The following is a 14,559-nucleotide window of genomic DNA, read 5'->3' on the forward strand; positions in this document are numbered from 1 at the left end:
CACACACACACACACACACACACACACACACACACACACACACACACAAAATCTCATGGTTACTCCAGACCAAGAGTAGCTTTGGAATGGAGTTTCCCTCTGTGGATTGTCAGAAGCTGATCCACTCAGGAGGAGGGGGTGCCCTTGGTGGCCGCCTTACAGTATTTAAAAGATGTATACTTTCTTTTTTTCAAAATGAAAATAAGGAAGCTAGTAAGTACTAGAGCTACAAGTCTTGATGAATCAAGAGACACAAGAAATTCTGTCCCCTCAATGAACCTTTCTCCTCCTGTCCCCATAACCGGTTTGGAAAATATCACATGGGTTAGAAAGACGTAAGAGTGAAATTCCTGGGGGAAAGTTTCTACTTTTCCTGCCACTTAATCTTTCGAACAATTTCTTTCTGCCTGCCATGTAATACATCAAAGCTACGAGGAAAAACCCAAGTCGCAAGCAATGTAGCTGCCCACTTTCAGTTCAACAGGTGTACAGGACAACAGGCGGTCTTGGTGAAAACTCATGGACTCTAACAGCTGATTTCCATGATCACTCAATTCAGGTAGCAGAAATATCTGCTTCCTATCTGCTTTCCATGGAAACAAGAGATGGCTTCCAAAGGAAAATATCATTACATCAAATGGAAATCAAAGTTAGAAACCCAAAATCAGCGAACTCCAATGCAATCAGACTAGTTAACTAGTATAGGGTTGACTGATATAATCAAGTGTCTTAGCCTCAGTTTCCAAATAATCGTTCGTTTGTTTAAAGCGGCCTTGCCTGTGTTCAGCGCCACCTTCTTACTGGTCACACCCAGAAAGTCCTTGAGAAAGGGATGAATATCACTCTGAGTACATATAGCAGTAATATAAGAAAGACCACAGCTGTTAGAAATGTTCAATACTCCATGTATTAGAAGGTGGGAAGCCCAACAATTTGATGGAAGTATCTAGTTTTGAACTGAGGCCTTAACATAAAAGATTTAGCTTAAATATGACTGCAATTCCTTTTTTCCTGACAAGTCAACCTCAAATAATAATAATAACAACAACAATAATAATTTCATCCCATCGTCCCAATGCCTCTCTCCTCAGAGCTCCTAAAGAATCCTTTTCTGGACCAGGTGTCTTTAAAAAGTTGTCTAATCTCATTTCCCTTCATCATAAACAACACATGGAAAATGCAAAATACAAGATAGCCACCTCGGCTGTTTCACAAGTCACAAGGCAGCTTGCACCTTCCAAGACAAGGCTATGCAATGCAAATGAGAAAGACCGTCATCACCCAAGTGCACATCCTCTCAAGTCCTCCCACTCAAGGGCTTGGAGGAGAGGAAGGAGCCAGGTTCTCACCTGTCCTTGTAGTTTATCACAGTATCGATGATGGCGTTCATCTGCTTTGTTAGTTTTGGGGGATTTGGTGACAACTTCTCAGCCGGAGGGCGGCCTCTTCTTTTCTTTGCTTTTTCCACATCTTCCTTCACAGGGTCTTTATCCACATTTCTTCGTCTTTTTCTCTTCTTAAGCCGTACCTCCTCTTCCATTTCTTCCAAATTGCCGTCTTCGATGGCCTGTAAACCGGAAACAAAGGAGAAAAAAAAAATCCAAGTAAGGAAAATAACCAAGGCAAGCATATCCAGACCTTTACAATAAGGGGTATAGCTACATATATCTTGAATAATTAGAATAATTAGAATAAAATGGAACTAACAAAGTAACACTAAAAGTTAACAGTCATCAATGGAGGAGAAAGAAAAGGCAGCACCATATTGGATGAAGCACACCTTTAACCTCAGTCTATTCTGTAAGGCCGAAAGCACTGATAATAACAGGTGACGGACATTAAAGCATCGATACATTCAAGTGCTTGAAAATGACTGAATGCACATAAAATGTATCTCAATATAAGCAAAATACTCTAAAGATGTCATTACTGTAAGGACGATAACAATAAACAAAAACCAGGGGCATGTGAAGAAAACAGAATAATCCCCTAAGACATCTATGCAGTCACACACGCTCTGACCTTTACGGTTTCACATCAGTTTATTCATGATTCACAACATAAATCAACAATTCCATCCAGATTTTTGTTCTAACACAGAAATTAGTAAACAAGGGAGCAGAAGGGGGTAGGAAGCCACATTCCCTGGTAGACGGAATGAAATCACCCGATAGAGAACACACACACACACTCACAAACAGCAAAACACTTTTTTCCAATTACCTGCAAACGCTTGCTTTAAACCAGAGCCAGCCGCACTAATGCAGAAAGATAATAAAATAGCTATAAAAACAGACAGGTATGAAGGAGACCTGTTCAGAAAAGGCTACAAGATCCATGTGACAGGACCCACAAGTTCAAACTTTTCTTTTTTTCCTGGTAAGTCTCTGAACTTATAAGAAAAATTAAAGAGAGGAACAAAAAAGAAAAACGGAAAAAGGAAAAAAGCAAACAGACAAAAGAAAATCTGACCACGGAAAAGAAATTTTCTTTAAAAAGAAAAAGATCTAAAAATCACATTTTTTTTTTTTTTGAGATTGCTTTCTCACACAAATGACTGGTGTTGCTATTTGTTCCTCAGGCTCTCGATATTGCCTCCAGTATGTAAATGCTAATCAATCCTCTCCTAGCTCAAAGAGCTCTAATCATAAGGCAATTACCTTCATTTCTCCACAGCACCAAACATGGCTAATATTTATGATCATGTGAATATAACAATCAATATAAAGAGTGATTACAGCTCAGACATAATTTCTTTCACTTATGTACAATGCCTCCTGAAAAAGAAAGGTTTTGTGAAGAAAACCTGCTACAGAACACAAAACAACCTGGCATGTTAAAAATGCCAGTGGGATTTAAAAAAAAAAATGTTTCCAATGCACTCTCCAATGTGCTAATCCATAGAAGCAACATGCACACAGACAGAATCCTAAGGGACAGCCTGAGCCCAGGCCTTAATAATCAAAAGACAATTTCCATCACGATCCTACAGTGTTCGGATAACCACTATGAAAGAGGCGAGACCTGATGAGTTATGAAGAAAAAGGAGAAAGGAAAAAAAAAAGGAAGAAAGAAGCTCCCCATTATTTCATTAATATTCATTTGCCTAAAAGCAGGACACCCACTATACAGCTAAACACAGTGCAGCTAAGCAAAGATAAGAGAAAGAAATGGTCCCGCACATCTTGGAGGCTGAGCATGCTAATCATAAATACAGCATGCAAGCCTGTCAACAGTTAATGGTACTGCTCTCCTCCAGCACCCAGTTGCACACAGAAATACGGAGAACGGCGGCTTTTTGATGTGTTACACACCTACACATGCCTGGGATGTAGTTCTACTGAATCTTCAAGACGGCAACGAAAAAGGATATTTACCTTACCACTATCAGCAGGCCGGCTATCGGAAATCACAGTTAGTGGGGATAAAATTAACAAGCCAGCAAAGCAGCGAGCTGCTAGTCTCTTCATCAGCTGATCAGGAAAAAAAAGAGAGCTGGGAAAGGCTGTGTTTTCATATACAAGTAATTTTATTTTACTGAAAATTTAATACTGGAAGGATTGTGGATACTCAAATCTGCTGTTTCATTCTATCTACGACCAGGCCCCAAGCCTTCCTCCTCCAGCCTGTTTTAATATTGACAACTACTTATCATATTGTTCCCCCCCTTATTATTCCAGGCAGCAGAATTAGAGATTTTAGCTCAGGTGGTTTCTGATTCTTGCTTGCATTTTAACAATTAAGCCAATAAGAAAACAAATGAATATTCAAATGTATTTTAAAAGATTAAAGCAAGATATGCTTTTTGTTGTATTTTATGCTTCATCTTAGTCGGCTTTTTTTTTTTTTTCAGAAAAGATATGCTGCATGGTTTTGGAGCAGTCTAAAACGATTTTTAACGCAGAAGAAAAACACCCCCCCTCCCAGATGCATGTAAGTAAAAGCAATGTGCATGTTCTCAGGTTCCTGTATTTTAATACAGTGTTATTTTTCTCTGTAAAGAAAATCCCGAATAACTGTGACACTTCACTTTCGGTTTTCATACTGCAAAAATTTTTCATTGTTTTTTTTTCTTTTTAGTGGGATCCGTGAGGAGGGGGAAGTTGTGAAAAGAGTATTTCTGCTCTAACCCCCGCCCCCCCCCAATTCTGGAAAAACGAGGAACAAAACATAAACTTGTGATATTTGGACTTTTAAATCTCTAAGCCTGTGAGTACCTAAGAAAGAAAACAAATTAAATTGCAAACAGAACTAGTCAAACAGATTTTTATTACAACTGTTAATACTGCAGATTCCTATTAAATTTAGGTCCTGGAGTTACAGGAAAACGCACAAAGTACTGACCATTATTCCCCTTAAGTTAAGGTTTTTATGCAGGAATGCAGAGAGCTACAGAAATCTTCCCTCCTCCCCAAAGACCCGGACGCATCTATATGCAGGGCTTCATGTTCTGTGGTTTCTAAGGGGCTTTTTCTAATGGAAATCAATTCCCTCCATATTTCCCAATGCTTTTCCGTACTTCAAGAGTTAGACTTAAGATTTCTCTTGCTTGTTAGGGAAATTATGGGGACTTCTCTGATTTTAAAATATTATTTTGTTAAGCTAGCTCAGCGGACAACTTAGCTGGGGGGGGGCGGGTACAAAAAATTAAAGAAGAAAAGAAACAAAACAAAAACAAAAAAAACTTGCTACACAATGCTAAAAGTACTACCCCCAGAAAGAATTCCCTTCCAAACCTTTTACCAGCACAATAATGAAATAAATCACAGAAGCAAACCCCCAGTTTCCGACTGGTGACGTGTTGCGCAAGAGAGCCGAGCCCTAATTCAACATACAGACGGCTCCCATGCTGAACTGCCTCTAGATTTAATGAAGTGAATAGGAAGGAAGTCGGGGGGAAAAAAAGTGTACAAATAAGAAATTAACACTTTCCTTCCCTACCTAAATGGTGAGGCACAACTACAGGGAAGTTTGGTGAGGTACCTCTTTCCTTAAAGGCACACTGCACTCTTTTGGCTCCGGACGTCACGAAAGAACCCATATGGTGCTAAAAAGCCCCAGCCAAGTTAAAAGAGTTAAGCATACTTCAGCCTGCGGGTATGTGTGTGCGTGCGGGTGTGTGTGTGTGTGTTTGCTTTTTTTCTTTCTTTCTTTCTTCCTTTCTTTCTTTCTTGAATGAAGCTAGAAATTACTCCTTCCTCCACTGGATGGCAACCTTCTTCCCCCCACCCTTTTCCTCTCTCGATCTCCTTTCTTTCTTTCAATTTTGCTTAAAAGAAAAAAAAAATACGTTTTCACGAAACAGGATGTGCACGCACAAGCGAGGGAGGGACAGGCTTGCTCTCCAATGATTCTTAAGAAAGCAGCGGTGCTGACAAGGACGGGTAGGAGGCGGCCATGCAGGGACCAGCTCCGGAGCAGACACCGAAGGCTTGCAAAGCACATGGCAGCCCCAGTAATCAGCCACACGTGCTGGCTTCCACCGTGCCCCTCTGTCATCCCGACACACGCCAACTACATCTTTCACTGAATGAGGGAAGGTCTCGAAAGCGGGCATTATGCTCCTTCCCAGCCGGGAGTGAGGGCGGGGAGGGGGGTGTATGTGGGGGGGGGGGGCGGTGAAGTGGGGGTGAGGGGGTGGAGTTACACGTGACATCCCCCCCCATCACAGTGGAGCGGCTTCAGGATTGTGAATAGGTAAACAGGGGCGGGAGAACAAAAAGCCACTCTGCCCATTGTTCCCACCCTCGCCTCTCAGAATGCACCAGGCTGTGTGGTAGGGTCCACTCACCATGGCCCACACCACCTCTAGAAACGTGTAAAGCAAGGATTCTGGACATCACTAGACTATAGGTGGTAAATAGAAAAAAGAAACAGACAAACAAATGAAGCTTATTCTGATAGTACATCTGGTATTTGTTGTATGACTTCCCTGACAGATTTCTTTTCTCCCTCTGGGTGGTGATGGGGGAGGCTCCTCCTTTAGGGACTCTAATTAGGGGAGGGGGAGAGAGGGGGTAGAAGAGGGAGAGCAGGACAGAGACACTTACAGAGACATACACAGAGATAGATGTGTGTGTGTGTGTGTACCAGGCTAAGCATTTAAAAAAAAAAAAAAAGGATGTGAATAAAAACTAAAAAAAAACAAAAAACAAAAAACAAAACCCTGGTGCTTTCTGGGGAATCTCACATCTCCAAAGGGTAATGTCCTAAAAGGCTAGGTCTCCTTCTGCTGAGACCCTAAACACTAAGAACACAGCCATGATCCCCAAACCAGAAGAGTAACACTAACAACCAAATCGCAGCATTCTGACGAGTTTGCAGTTCCTCTGTGAGGTGTGTTCTTATAATAGCAATCTCAAAAAGTCACAACAAACTGCAGCCAGGCGCTTCAGTCCCAGGGTGGTGAGGACAGGTGGCACAACTCCAGATCCAGGACTTGGGACAATGACTAGGGTTTCAATTATTACAATCTCCCAAAGCAAAGTATTAAGAAAGGTGTATGTAAAACTCAATACTCTCCAGGGAAATCTTCCAGGCACAGGGCGACCAAAACCTGCAAGCTGCCACTCACAGGGCAGGAGCTCAGTGGTCAACTAGCCTGCAGATCAAGTTGCTCTGATGTAACAGCTAGGTAAGATTTTTAATGCACTTAATTTTACTGATATGGGCACCTTAAATGCTGAGAACCAAACATTCTGTATGTATCCTTACTAAAACAAGTGTCTTTAAAAAGCCAGATCCTGAATCTTCTATATACTGAGGTGAAGAAGCCCAACAACTGCAGGTCCATACTTGTTGCCACTGTCTCTGCACAGAGAGCATATAATACCAGGACATTTTTGGCAGCTTGCCTTCCAGTGTTCCAACAGGTGGCATGCTCAGTCTTGTCCTGCCTAATGACTAGAAGCTCTCCCAAGAATCCTCACATATCCCCCCATTCACTGCTATTAAGGAAATGCCCGTGGTGTAAGAAATTACCCACCTAGAGAGCATACCTGTTCTCAAATGGTCTATTTGCTAACAAATGCCTCACATATTTAGGAGATGGGTTAATCTGAAGGCTGGGGAGTTCACAGAATAGGATTTCCACCCAAATGATGAACAACAGACTGATGATATATTCACTCAATAGATAGACCCTCATTTACTTCATTTGAAGATGATGTCTGGACATGCCCATGGTCTTGAACTAGCAATCTTCCTGCCTCAGGCTCCCGAGTGCTGAGATTATAGGCATGTAACCATCTACTTCTTTCTCTTTTTTTTCTCTCTCTTTTTTTTTGAGAGTGGCAGGGAGGCTGTTTTTTTGAGACAGGGGTTTTCTCAGTGTAACCAGCCCTGGCTGTTCTGGACTTGCCTTGTAGACCAGGCTGGCCTCAAACTCACAGAGATCTGTCTTCCTCTGCCTCCCAAGTACTGAGATTAAAGGCATGTGTGCCACCACGCTCATCTTCATTCACTTATTTCAAGTATTTGCAGCCGGGCAACTTGAAAGTCAAGTGCACTTGCAGGTCTTTCTCCCTGAACCTAAACACACAGTGCTAGCCGAGACCTAGCCGGGAAGCGAGCAACCTTGGCTTCATGCATTACCTGTAAAGTAAGTTTTTCTGTTTCTGTTCAACAGCCTTGAGTCACTATTAGAGCAAAATGAACCAAGGTACTTCCTTGGCTCTGGTGACCTAGGGAGCCATTTAAAGAGTCGGTGGGACTCGGGGATACGGGGTGAGGGAACAAACGGACCTGAGGTATATTAAGTACATCATTTCGATGTGGAATTTAAAACAGGAAAATTAGTATAGAGAGAGGGAAAGTTATTTCAAGCCTCTAAGAACTATTCACATGCCAGCCATGGTGGTACACGTGTGTAATTCAAGAATCTGGGAGGGCTGATCCCAAGTTCAAGGCCACCCCATGCTACACTCCAAGCCCTGTTTCAAGTTCCCACCTTCGACCCCACCTTTGAGCAGTTTGAAGCTTGTCTTAGTCAGGGTTTCTGTTCCCGCACAAACATCAGGACCAAGAATCGAGTTGGGGAGGAAAGAATTTATTCAGCTTACACTTCCACATTGCTGTTCATCACCAAAGGAAGTCAGGACTGGAACTCAAGCAGGTCAGGAAGCAGGAGCTGATGCAGAGGCCGTGGAGGGCTGTTACTTACTGGCTTGCTTCCCCTGGCTTGCTCAGCTTGCTTTCTTATAGAACCCAGGACTACCAGCCTAGGGATGGCACCACCCACAGTGGGCCCTCCCACCCTTGGTCACTAATTGAGAAAATGCCTTACAGCTGGATCTCATGGAGGCATTTCCTCAAGGGAGGCTCCTTTCTCTGTGATAACTCCAGCTTGTGTCAAGTTGACACACAAAACCAACCCGTACAAAGCTCAACACTCTACTTAGAGAATAACCTTTAGTAGTTAGGAGCTTCCAAAACTTCTGGCAGGGAGGACCCTTCTCCTCCCCCGCCCCCGGCGCACACACACACACACACACACACACACACTCACACACTAACACACCACTGACCTTTGTACTTACAGCTGCTCACATGCTGTACCCAACTCCCATGCACACAACTAAAGAGAGAATCTGTCACTCTGAGAGAGCCATAGAGAAGCAATGGGCAACAACGAGAAATACAGTTCAACTTTTGTATTTCAAGACCCCCTGTCCAGCCACTACCAACTCATACATTGCCAAGACCTCTACTTATTCTTCCCTTGGGCAAGTCTCTGCAGGAAGGCCTAGGATATCTCTACTTTGAGGACATACCAAGATGGGGTAACAGTTTTTGGTACGAAGTCACTGTTAACACCGCCATGGAAAAGTACAAGATTAAAATTGTTGAGCATACATGGAGATCACATCAAGAAAGGTACACCAAGGCACCTTCATTAATGCAAGGCTTGAGCCAAACCATCTCTTCTGGGCTTCTCTGGGTTGGGCTGGACCATGAGTTAATGAGCCCTGATCCAAGGTCACATAAGGAGCCCTTGCTAAGAAGAGAGCAGTGGCTCTACTTGAAGCAGATGTAAACGATGCCCATGAATAGCCCAGTGAGGAGGGAGGCACACACACAGTTTCAGCTGTAAGTAACTTCCTGTTGCTAGTGTGTGACTTTTAAGTGGATAGGGCATTCATGTTTTGATGTCTTTGCTGTGATCTTTACAGGAATCAATCTATTTCTAGATGGGGCGTGTGGTACCTCCACATGGGCCCAGGACTCATGCAAGCTTCACTAGGCTGTTGCCAGTTCAAATCCCCTAACAGAGCCACTTTAAGTTTCTGAATAACTTCTTGTTTCTATACGGTACTTTCACCTTTCATGCCCAACCCTCTCTTGACTGGGAGACAAGAAAGAAGCAAAATAATTTCATGCCTAGCCATGTGCCAATGGCCTGCTAGATACTTGCAGACAGATTACTTTGAAAGAAGTAATGAGTTCAAGCACTGAACTTTAAAGAATTACAGCCGAAAGGCTGACAACATCACCTGTCCTTTATGCACAACTCCTAAGTGCTACACCCAGAGTGTCATGGTTTAAAATTCACCCACTGGGGTCCTAATCCCCAAAACCTCAGGATGCACTTGGAGATGGGACCTTTAGAGGGTTAATAAAGATAAAAAGTTTAAAATGAAGTCATGTAAATGGGTTCTGATTTCATATGTCTGCTGTATCCAGGCGCACACAGCACAGTCATGGAAAAGCAGATGAACATCTTCAAGACAGAGAGGGGCTGAGGAGAATCCAAAGACACCACACCTTGATGTGACATGGTCAGCCCCCAGAGTTGTGAGAAATCCCTATGGTTGTTTAAACTATAGCCTGTGGTATGTTGTCATAAATAACTAATGCAGTGTGGCAACTGGAATGTACAGTTGGGAAGTAGTGCTTAATTGTACCCTAGTGATGGAAATATGCACCTACTGGTGCATGTCGTGTGTGTGTGTGTGTGTGTGTGTGTGTGTGTATTCTTTTGAATAAGTGATGAAAGTCTTTGTCCTTTGGGCTATCCTTTAACGGAAGGGAAACTGGACCATACTCTACACCTGCTGCCTGGGTGGCCATGTCACAAGTCAGGCAACTTCTCCTTGTCCTTGTCTCATCTAAAGATCTCTCATTTTCAGGGTGTCCTGAGACTTTCTAAATAACATAAGTAAGAGAGACTGGATGCTGCAGGTGTTAGAGAATATATTCGGTTGCCAAGGGAGGAGAAGCTGGATGGGACTGCACCTAGGCCAGAGAAATGAATACATAGAAAATATGAATAAAAAGAGAACAGGGTTCAAAACACATAGATAGCTAAAAGGAGGAGCTGGTCCCAGGGAGACTGGAATTCCTCACATAAAAAGACATGCATTTAGTTAGGCTATAACTATATGAAAGTATGTTCATATGCACACATATGTGTATTATATACATACCTATTCATATATTACTGGAGGAACAAGGCGAGAAGGATTATGAGATCACACACTTTTTACTCAGGATATTGAGATAATTTATAAAGTATAACTGTCTTAATAAAGCAATACATTTTGGGTCTTGGTGAGCTGAGAGCCGTGCATATATTGTAAACAACGCCTGTTTCCTAGTCAACTTTCAAGTCAATGTGTAATTCTGAAGCACAGAGATATAAGAGGCAGTGTTAAATATGACAAGGTCTTGCTAAGAAACACATGACCCTGGAGGAGCCCTGCATGGACTGTTGTTACTTTAACCCTCGGCAGGTTTGCTAGGAACCCACAACTGAAGTCAAGGTGGAAAGAATGAGGAACCAGACAAGGCACTCAAAGTCAAAGACAACTATATCACAAAAGACAGACAAACATAAGGACTGGCTCGGCAGGGCCACACATATAGACACAGTTGTCCCATCTCTAGATACCCGATCTCTAAAACACGATTCAGAAATGGGGCATCTAGAATTTTAAGGGTGCCCACCTGAGCTTCAGTTATTCTAAAGGCAAAAGCCTGTATGTCGCATCAACCTCTGAGGATGCTGTCCCAGCAGACACCTTCCTGCCAGGGTCTCTCTGACTTGGTTCACAGACACTTTCTGTGCTCCTGAAAGTGCTGACACGAAACAGCAGGATTCTTTTTGGCGTTACATAAATTAATGAAATGTGACTGAGGAAGGAAATAAGGTTTGGGGACTGGCAAGATAGCTCAGCAGGTAAAACTGTTTGTCTCCGGGTCTGGTGATCTAAGTTCTACTCGAGGTCCCACATGAAGACAGGAGGAGAGAGCTAATTCTACAAAGTTGTTCTCTGATCCCCTGCACAGATGCCATGGCACATATGCACCCTTCCCCATACATCATACATTCATGTAACAGTAACGAATAATAAAAAATAAAATGAACTCTAAGATTCTTATTTCTAAGCAGGTGAGCACACAGTCAAAGATTCCAAAAGAGGCATATTTCTTTAAAAAACAATACGGCCACTGGATCGGGCAAGGTGTAGCTGTTATAACTTCTTGGGAGGAGTCCGAACTCAGCATGCTTTGTCAGGGTCAGTTTCTCACTTGCTCTGAAAACACCCAAGCTGAGAATTCTAAGTTACACGCTATGGCTGTTATTTCTACAGGGAAAGACTGCAGAGTGTTCTGGTCAGGAGACCTGAGTGGGGCCCCAACCTCCATCAGAACTACATGGCAGTTGGACACACCTGAGATTCTAGCTAACGCCTTTATCACATCGGTCCAGCTGTGATGTCCTGTGGGGCCTCGTTCATCTGTCTTTTCTCACCTCCCTAGTGGCTGGCACTGACCAGTGTACCACTGGTTCTTATTGAGCAGTTAGAAAGATTTCTTTGTGTGTTTGAGAACAAGGGGTCACCTTCCTGCCTGCTCTTTTTGCCCTTTGGTCCTTTCCCTTCGTATAATGTTACCATAAGACTCATACCTGGATGCCACACTACTGACTCCCAAGGTTAAGGATTACATTTAGGGCTTGACACACACTTCGTGGCTACCACTGAGCTCCATTCTCAGTTTGTTTGTTTTTTCCCCCTCTAAACAGGTGTGGGGTATATTCTACTTGCCAGGTCCTCAGTCTTTTTCAGCTTTTCCTGCCCTGCTTCTGGTCCTCTCCTCTGGTTAGCTTACCAAGCCCAAGCCCATGTGCCTCCAACCCAGACCCTTCCTCTATGGTCTGGATGGGTGCACCCTGAGAAGTCATATGCTAGAATCCCCATCCCCGACCCCAAGCCAATATAGTAGGTGTGACAACTGGGAGCCTGCTAGTTCATGAAAGCAGAGACTCTGTGGCTAGATTAGTGTCCTTAGAAACAGGCTGTACTGTGCTCCCTGGTCCCATCTACCACAACAGCATACACAAGGAGCTACCGTGAACAGCAGGCAGAACCACCCAATAGAATCTGCTGTGACCTCAAGAAGGTTCTTTTAGCCTCCAGAGCTATGAAAAATAGACTCCTATTATTTATAAACGTGCACAGCTTGAGGGATTGTGTGACAGTAGTCCATAGTGTGAATATCCTTCAAGCGACAGGAACCCAAATCCAGTGTCTTCCCATGGCAGGCTGCATTCACTCCTACCTTCAAGAGCCCTACTCTCACCTAGGGTGCCTGTCCTAAACTCCTGTACCTATGCACACCGGATGCACTGTGCTTACTGTAGCTATTTCAAAAGCTAAGTCAGAAACACATTGCTGATTGCTGACGACATTCCCTTCACTGCTAAAACTTCCAGTCCAGTCACTAATGAGCTGACCTTCTGAAAACACAGTATACTTGGAAGGCCACAGGGTTTTGGTTTTTTTTTGTTTTGTTTTTTTGTGTTTTTGTGTTTTTGTTTTTTGTTTTTCCAAAAGTTGCTCAAAGGCTTGTGATTCCCACATCGGCCTCCTCTAACCCTTTCTTATTTTGCTTTTCCCTACACTGTTCCTTCACCTCTCTGCTTCCTGCACTGCCAGTCTTTCTGATCCACCCAAGGGAGCACCATGCCCTCCATCATCTACCCTGGAGGCTTCTCTATCCCGTCAGCCATCCTATAGGTCGCCTCTGAAATGACCCATGGACCTTTCCTCTTTGTCACCTTTACTCTGGAAAATGGCTCCATTTTGAGCAGGTGGGTAATTTTCAATTCCCTACTTTTAATAAATTTACCTTGACATTGCAAACAGTTCTGTCTCTGCCTTGGAGGGTGGGTCCACCCATCCATTCTCTCATCTAAAACATGCTTGGGCTTTGAATTCTTCCTGCAGACCAGGAAAAAAACAAAACAAAACAAAACAAAACCCAGCCTTTGGTGGAGCAGAGCTTCCGGGGTTGATCCTATCTTCTCTCCCCTTCTCTACTCGTCCTCAGAAAAACCCTGCACAGGGGTCACAGCCAAGGAGTTGCATCTTTCCAAGCCTTCCTGGGCTTCTGTGAGCCTGGAATTCGACTCCAAATCCCTCTTTGCTATCTAGATCATACATACCTCTCAAGGGTTAAAATACCGTCATCTCACTATGCGACCTGGCCTTTCCTCCCACAATGCTTTAAGACACAAGCAAGCTCATTGCATTGGTTTAATTCTGTTGGTAGATAGTTTATTTTGTTCTGAAATCCGGGCTGAACCTCTTATCAGGAAAAACTTCTTAAAAAGGATTTTGTTGTGTATTTTATGTGTATGAGTGCTCCGTTTGCATCGATGCCTGCATGACAGAGGAGGGGATCAGACAGAAGAAGGCATGAGTCCCATTACAGATGGTTGTGAGCCACTATGTGGTTATTGGGAATTGAACTCAGGACCTCTGGAAGAGCAGCCAGTCCTCTTAACCACTGAGCCATCTCTCCAGCTTTAATGAAAAACGTTCTAAAACGTCATTTTAATCCAATTAGCCTCCACCAGCACTAATATCAACATCTTACTCACTGACTCACTAAATTAAAATAAGTATTTACCCCTCTGCTCACTGTTTCACCGGAAAAAAATAAGTCTTTATTTACTCCTCCTCAACTTCCTCTGCAACAAGGACTTCCCAAGGAACCACATTTTAATACCAGGCTTCAGTGATTAATTCAAAGGCCATACATTGAATGATGAACTCAAACAAGCCAGAGAAACCAGATAAGCCAGATGAAGAGAGGACCAGATAGTTTTCCTTTGTCTTACTGCAACCTACCCTATTTTACTCCAGTTATTTTGACAGGCACTCATACAGTCTTCTGGCTTGTTTTAGATTTAAGGGTCAAACAACATTGAAAAAACAAACAAACAAACAAGCAAACAAACAAACCTGCCCCTACAGACCATGTTGCCCTCTCTGAGCTGAGAAGTACTGGTGCTCTCAGTTCAAAAGCAGAGTAAGTAGTGTCTGTATCAAGACCGAGCAAAGTACAGTAGAGGGCAGGTAAGGGCAGAGCTTCCCCAGGAAACAAAAGCAAACTAGGGTGGAGAGAACCACCTACAGGCATAAAAAGCCCAGCGTCCTAGCAGAAAGAAATCTACACAGAAGCTTCTCTGTAGTTATGGCCAAACTAACAGTCTGGAAAGGTCTCATATTCACCTCAGGAGACTGTCTTGATGATCTCTAGGCTGATCCCTCC

The 14,559-nt window shown here is 43.3% G+C and overlaps 1 protein-coding gene and 1 long non-coding RNA gene across 9 annotated transcripts in view; one reads left to right on the forward strand and one right to left on the reverse strand.

Annotated features, from left to right (window-relative positions):
- Smarca2 (SWI/SNF related, matrix associated, actin dependent regulator of chromatin, subfamily a, member 2) overlaps positions 1–14,559 on the reverse strand; it is a 166,726-nt gene that overhangs the window by 25,197 nt on the left and 126,970 nt on the right. For 5 of the 7 annotated variants that reach the window (XM_028764074.1, XM_028764072.1, XM_028764073.1 and 2 more), the window contains exon 28: positions 1,350–1,567. In XM_028764074.1, the coding sequence (XP_028619907.1) occupies positions 1,350–1,567 (218 nt within the window). Of the gene's footprint in view, positions 1–1,349; positions 1,568–3,377; positions 3,474–4,736; positions 4,851–4,941; positions 5,121–14,559 lie in introns of those variants that run through there. The other 2 variants (XM_028764079.1, XM_028764077.1) reach the window with 2 other exon arrangements.
- LOC114618360 lies at positions 3,147–4,323 on the forward strand. 2 transcript variants are annotated; one of them, XR_003710949.1, is made up of 3 exons: positions 3,147–3,242; positions 3,854–3,933; positions 4,081–4,323. It is a non-coding gene; the product is annotated as an uncharacterized LOC114618360 (long non-coding RNA). The 2 variants fall into 2 exon arrangements; XR_003710950.1 differs by lacking the exon at positions 3,147–3,242 and adding an exon at positions 3,635–3,707.

This window comes from Grammomys surdaster, unplaced genomic scaffold (assembly GCF_004785775.1).
Source record: "Grammomys surdaster isolate TR1022 unplaced genomic scaffold, NIH_TR_1.0 141, whole genome shotgun sequence".
Taxonomy (NCBI): domain Eukaryota; kingdom Metazoa; phylum Chordata; class Mammalia; order Rodentia; family Muridae; genus Grammomys; species Grammomys surdaster.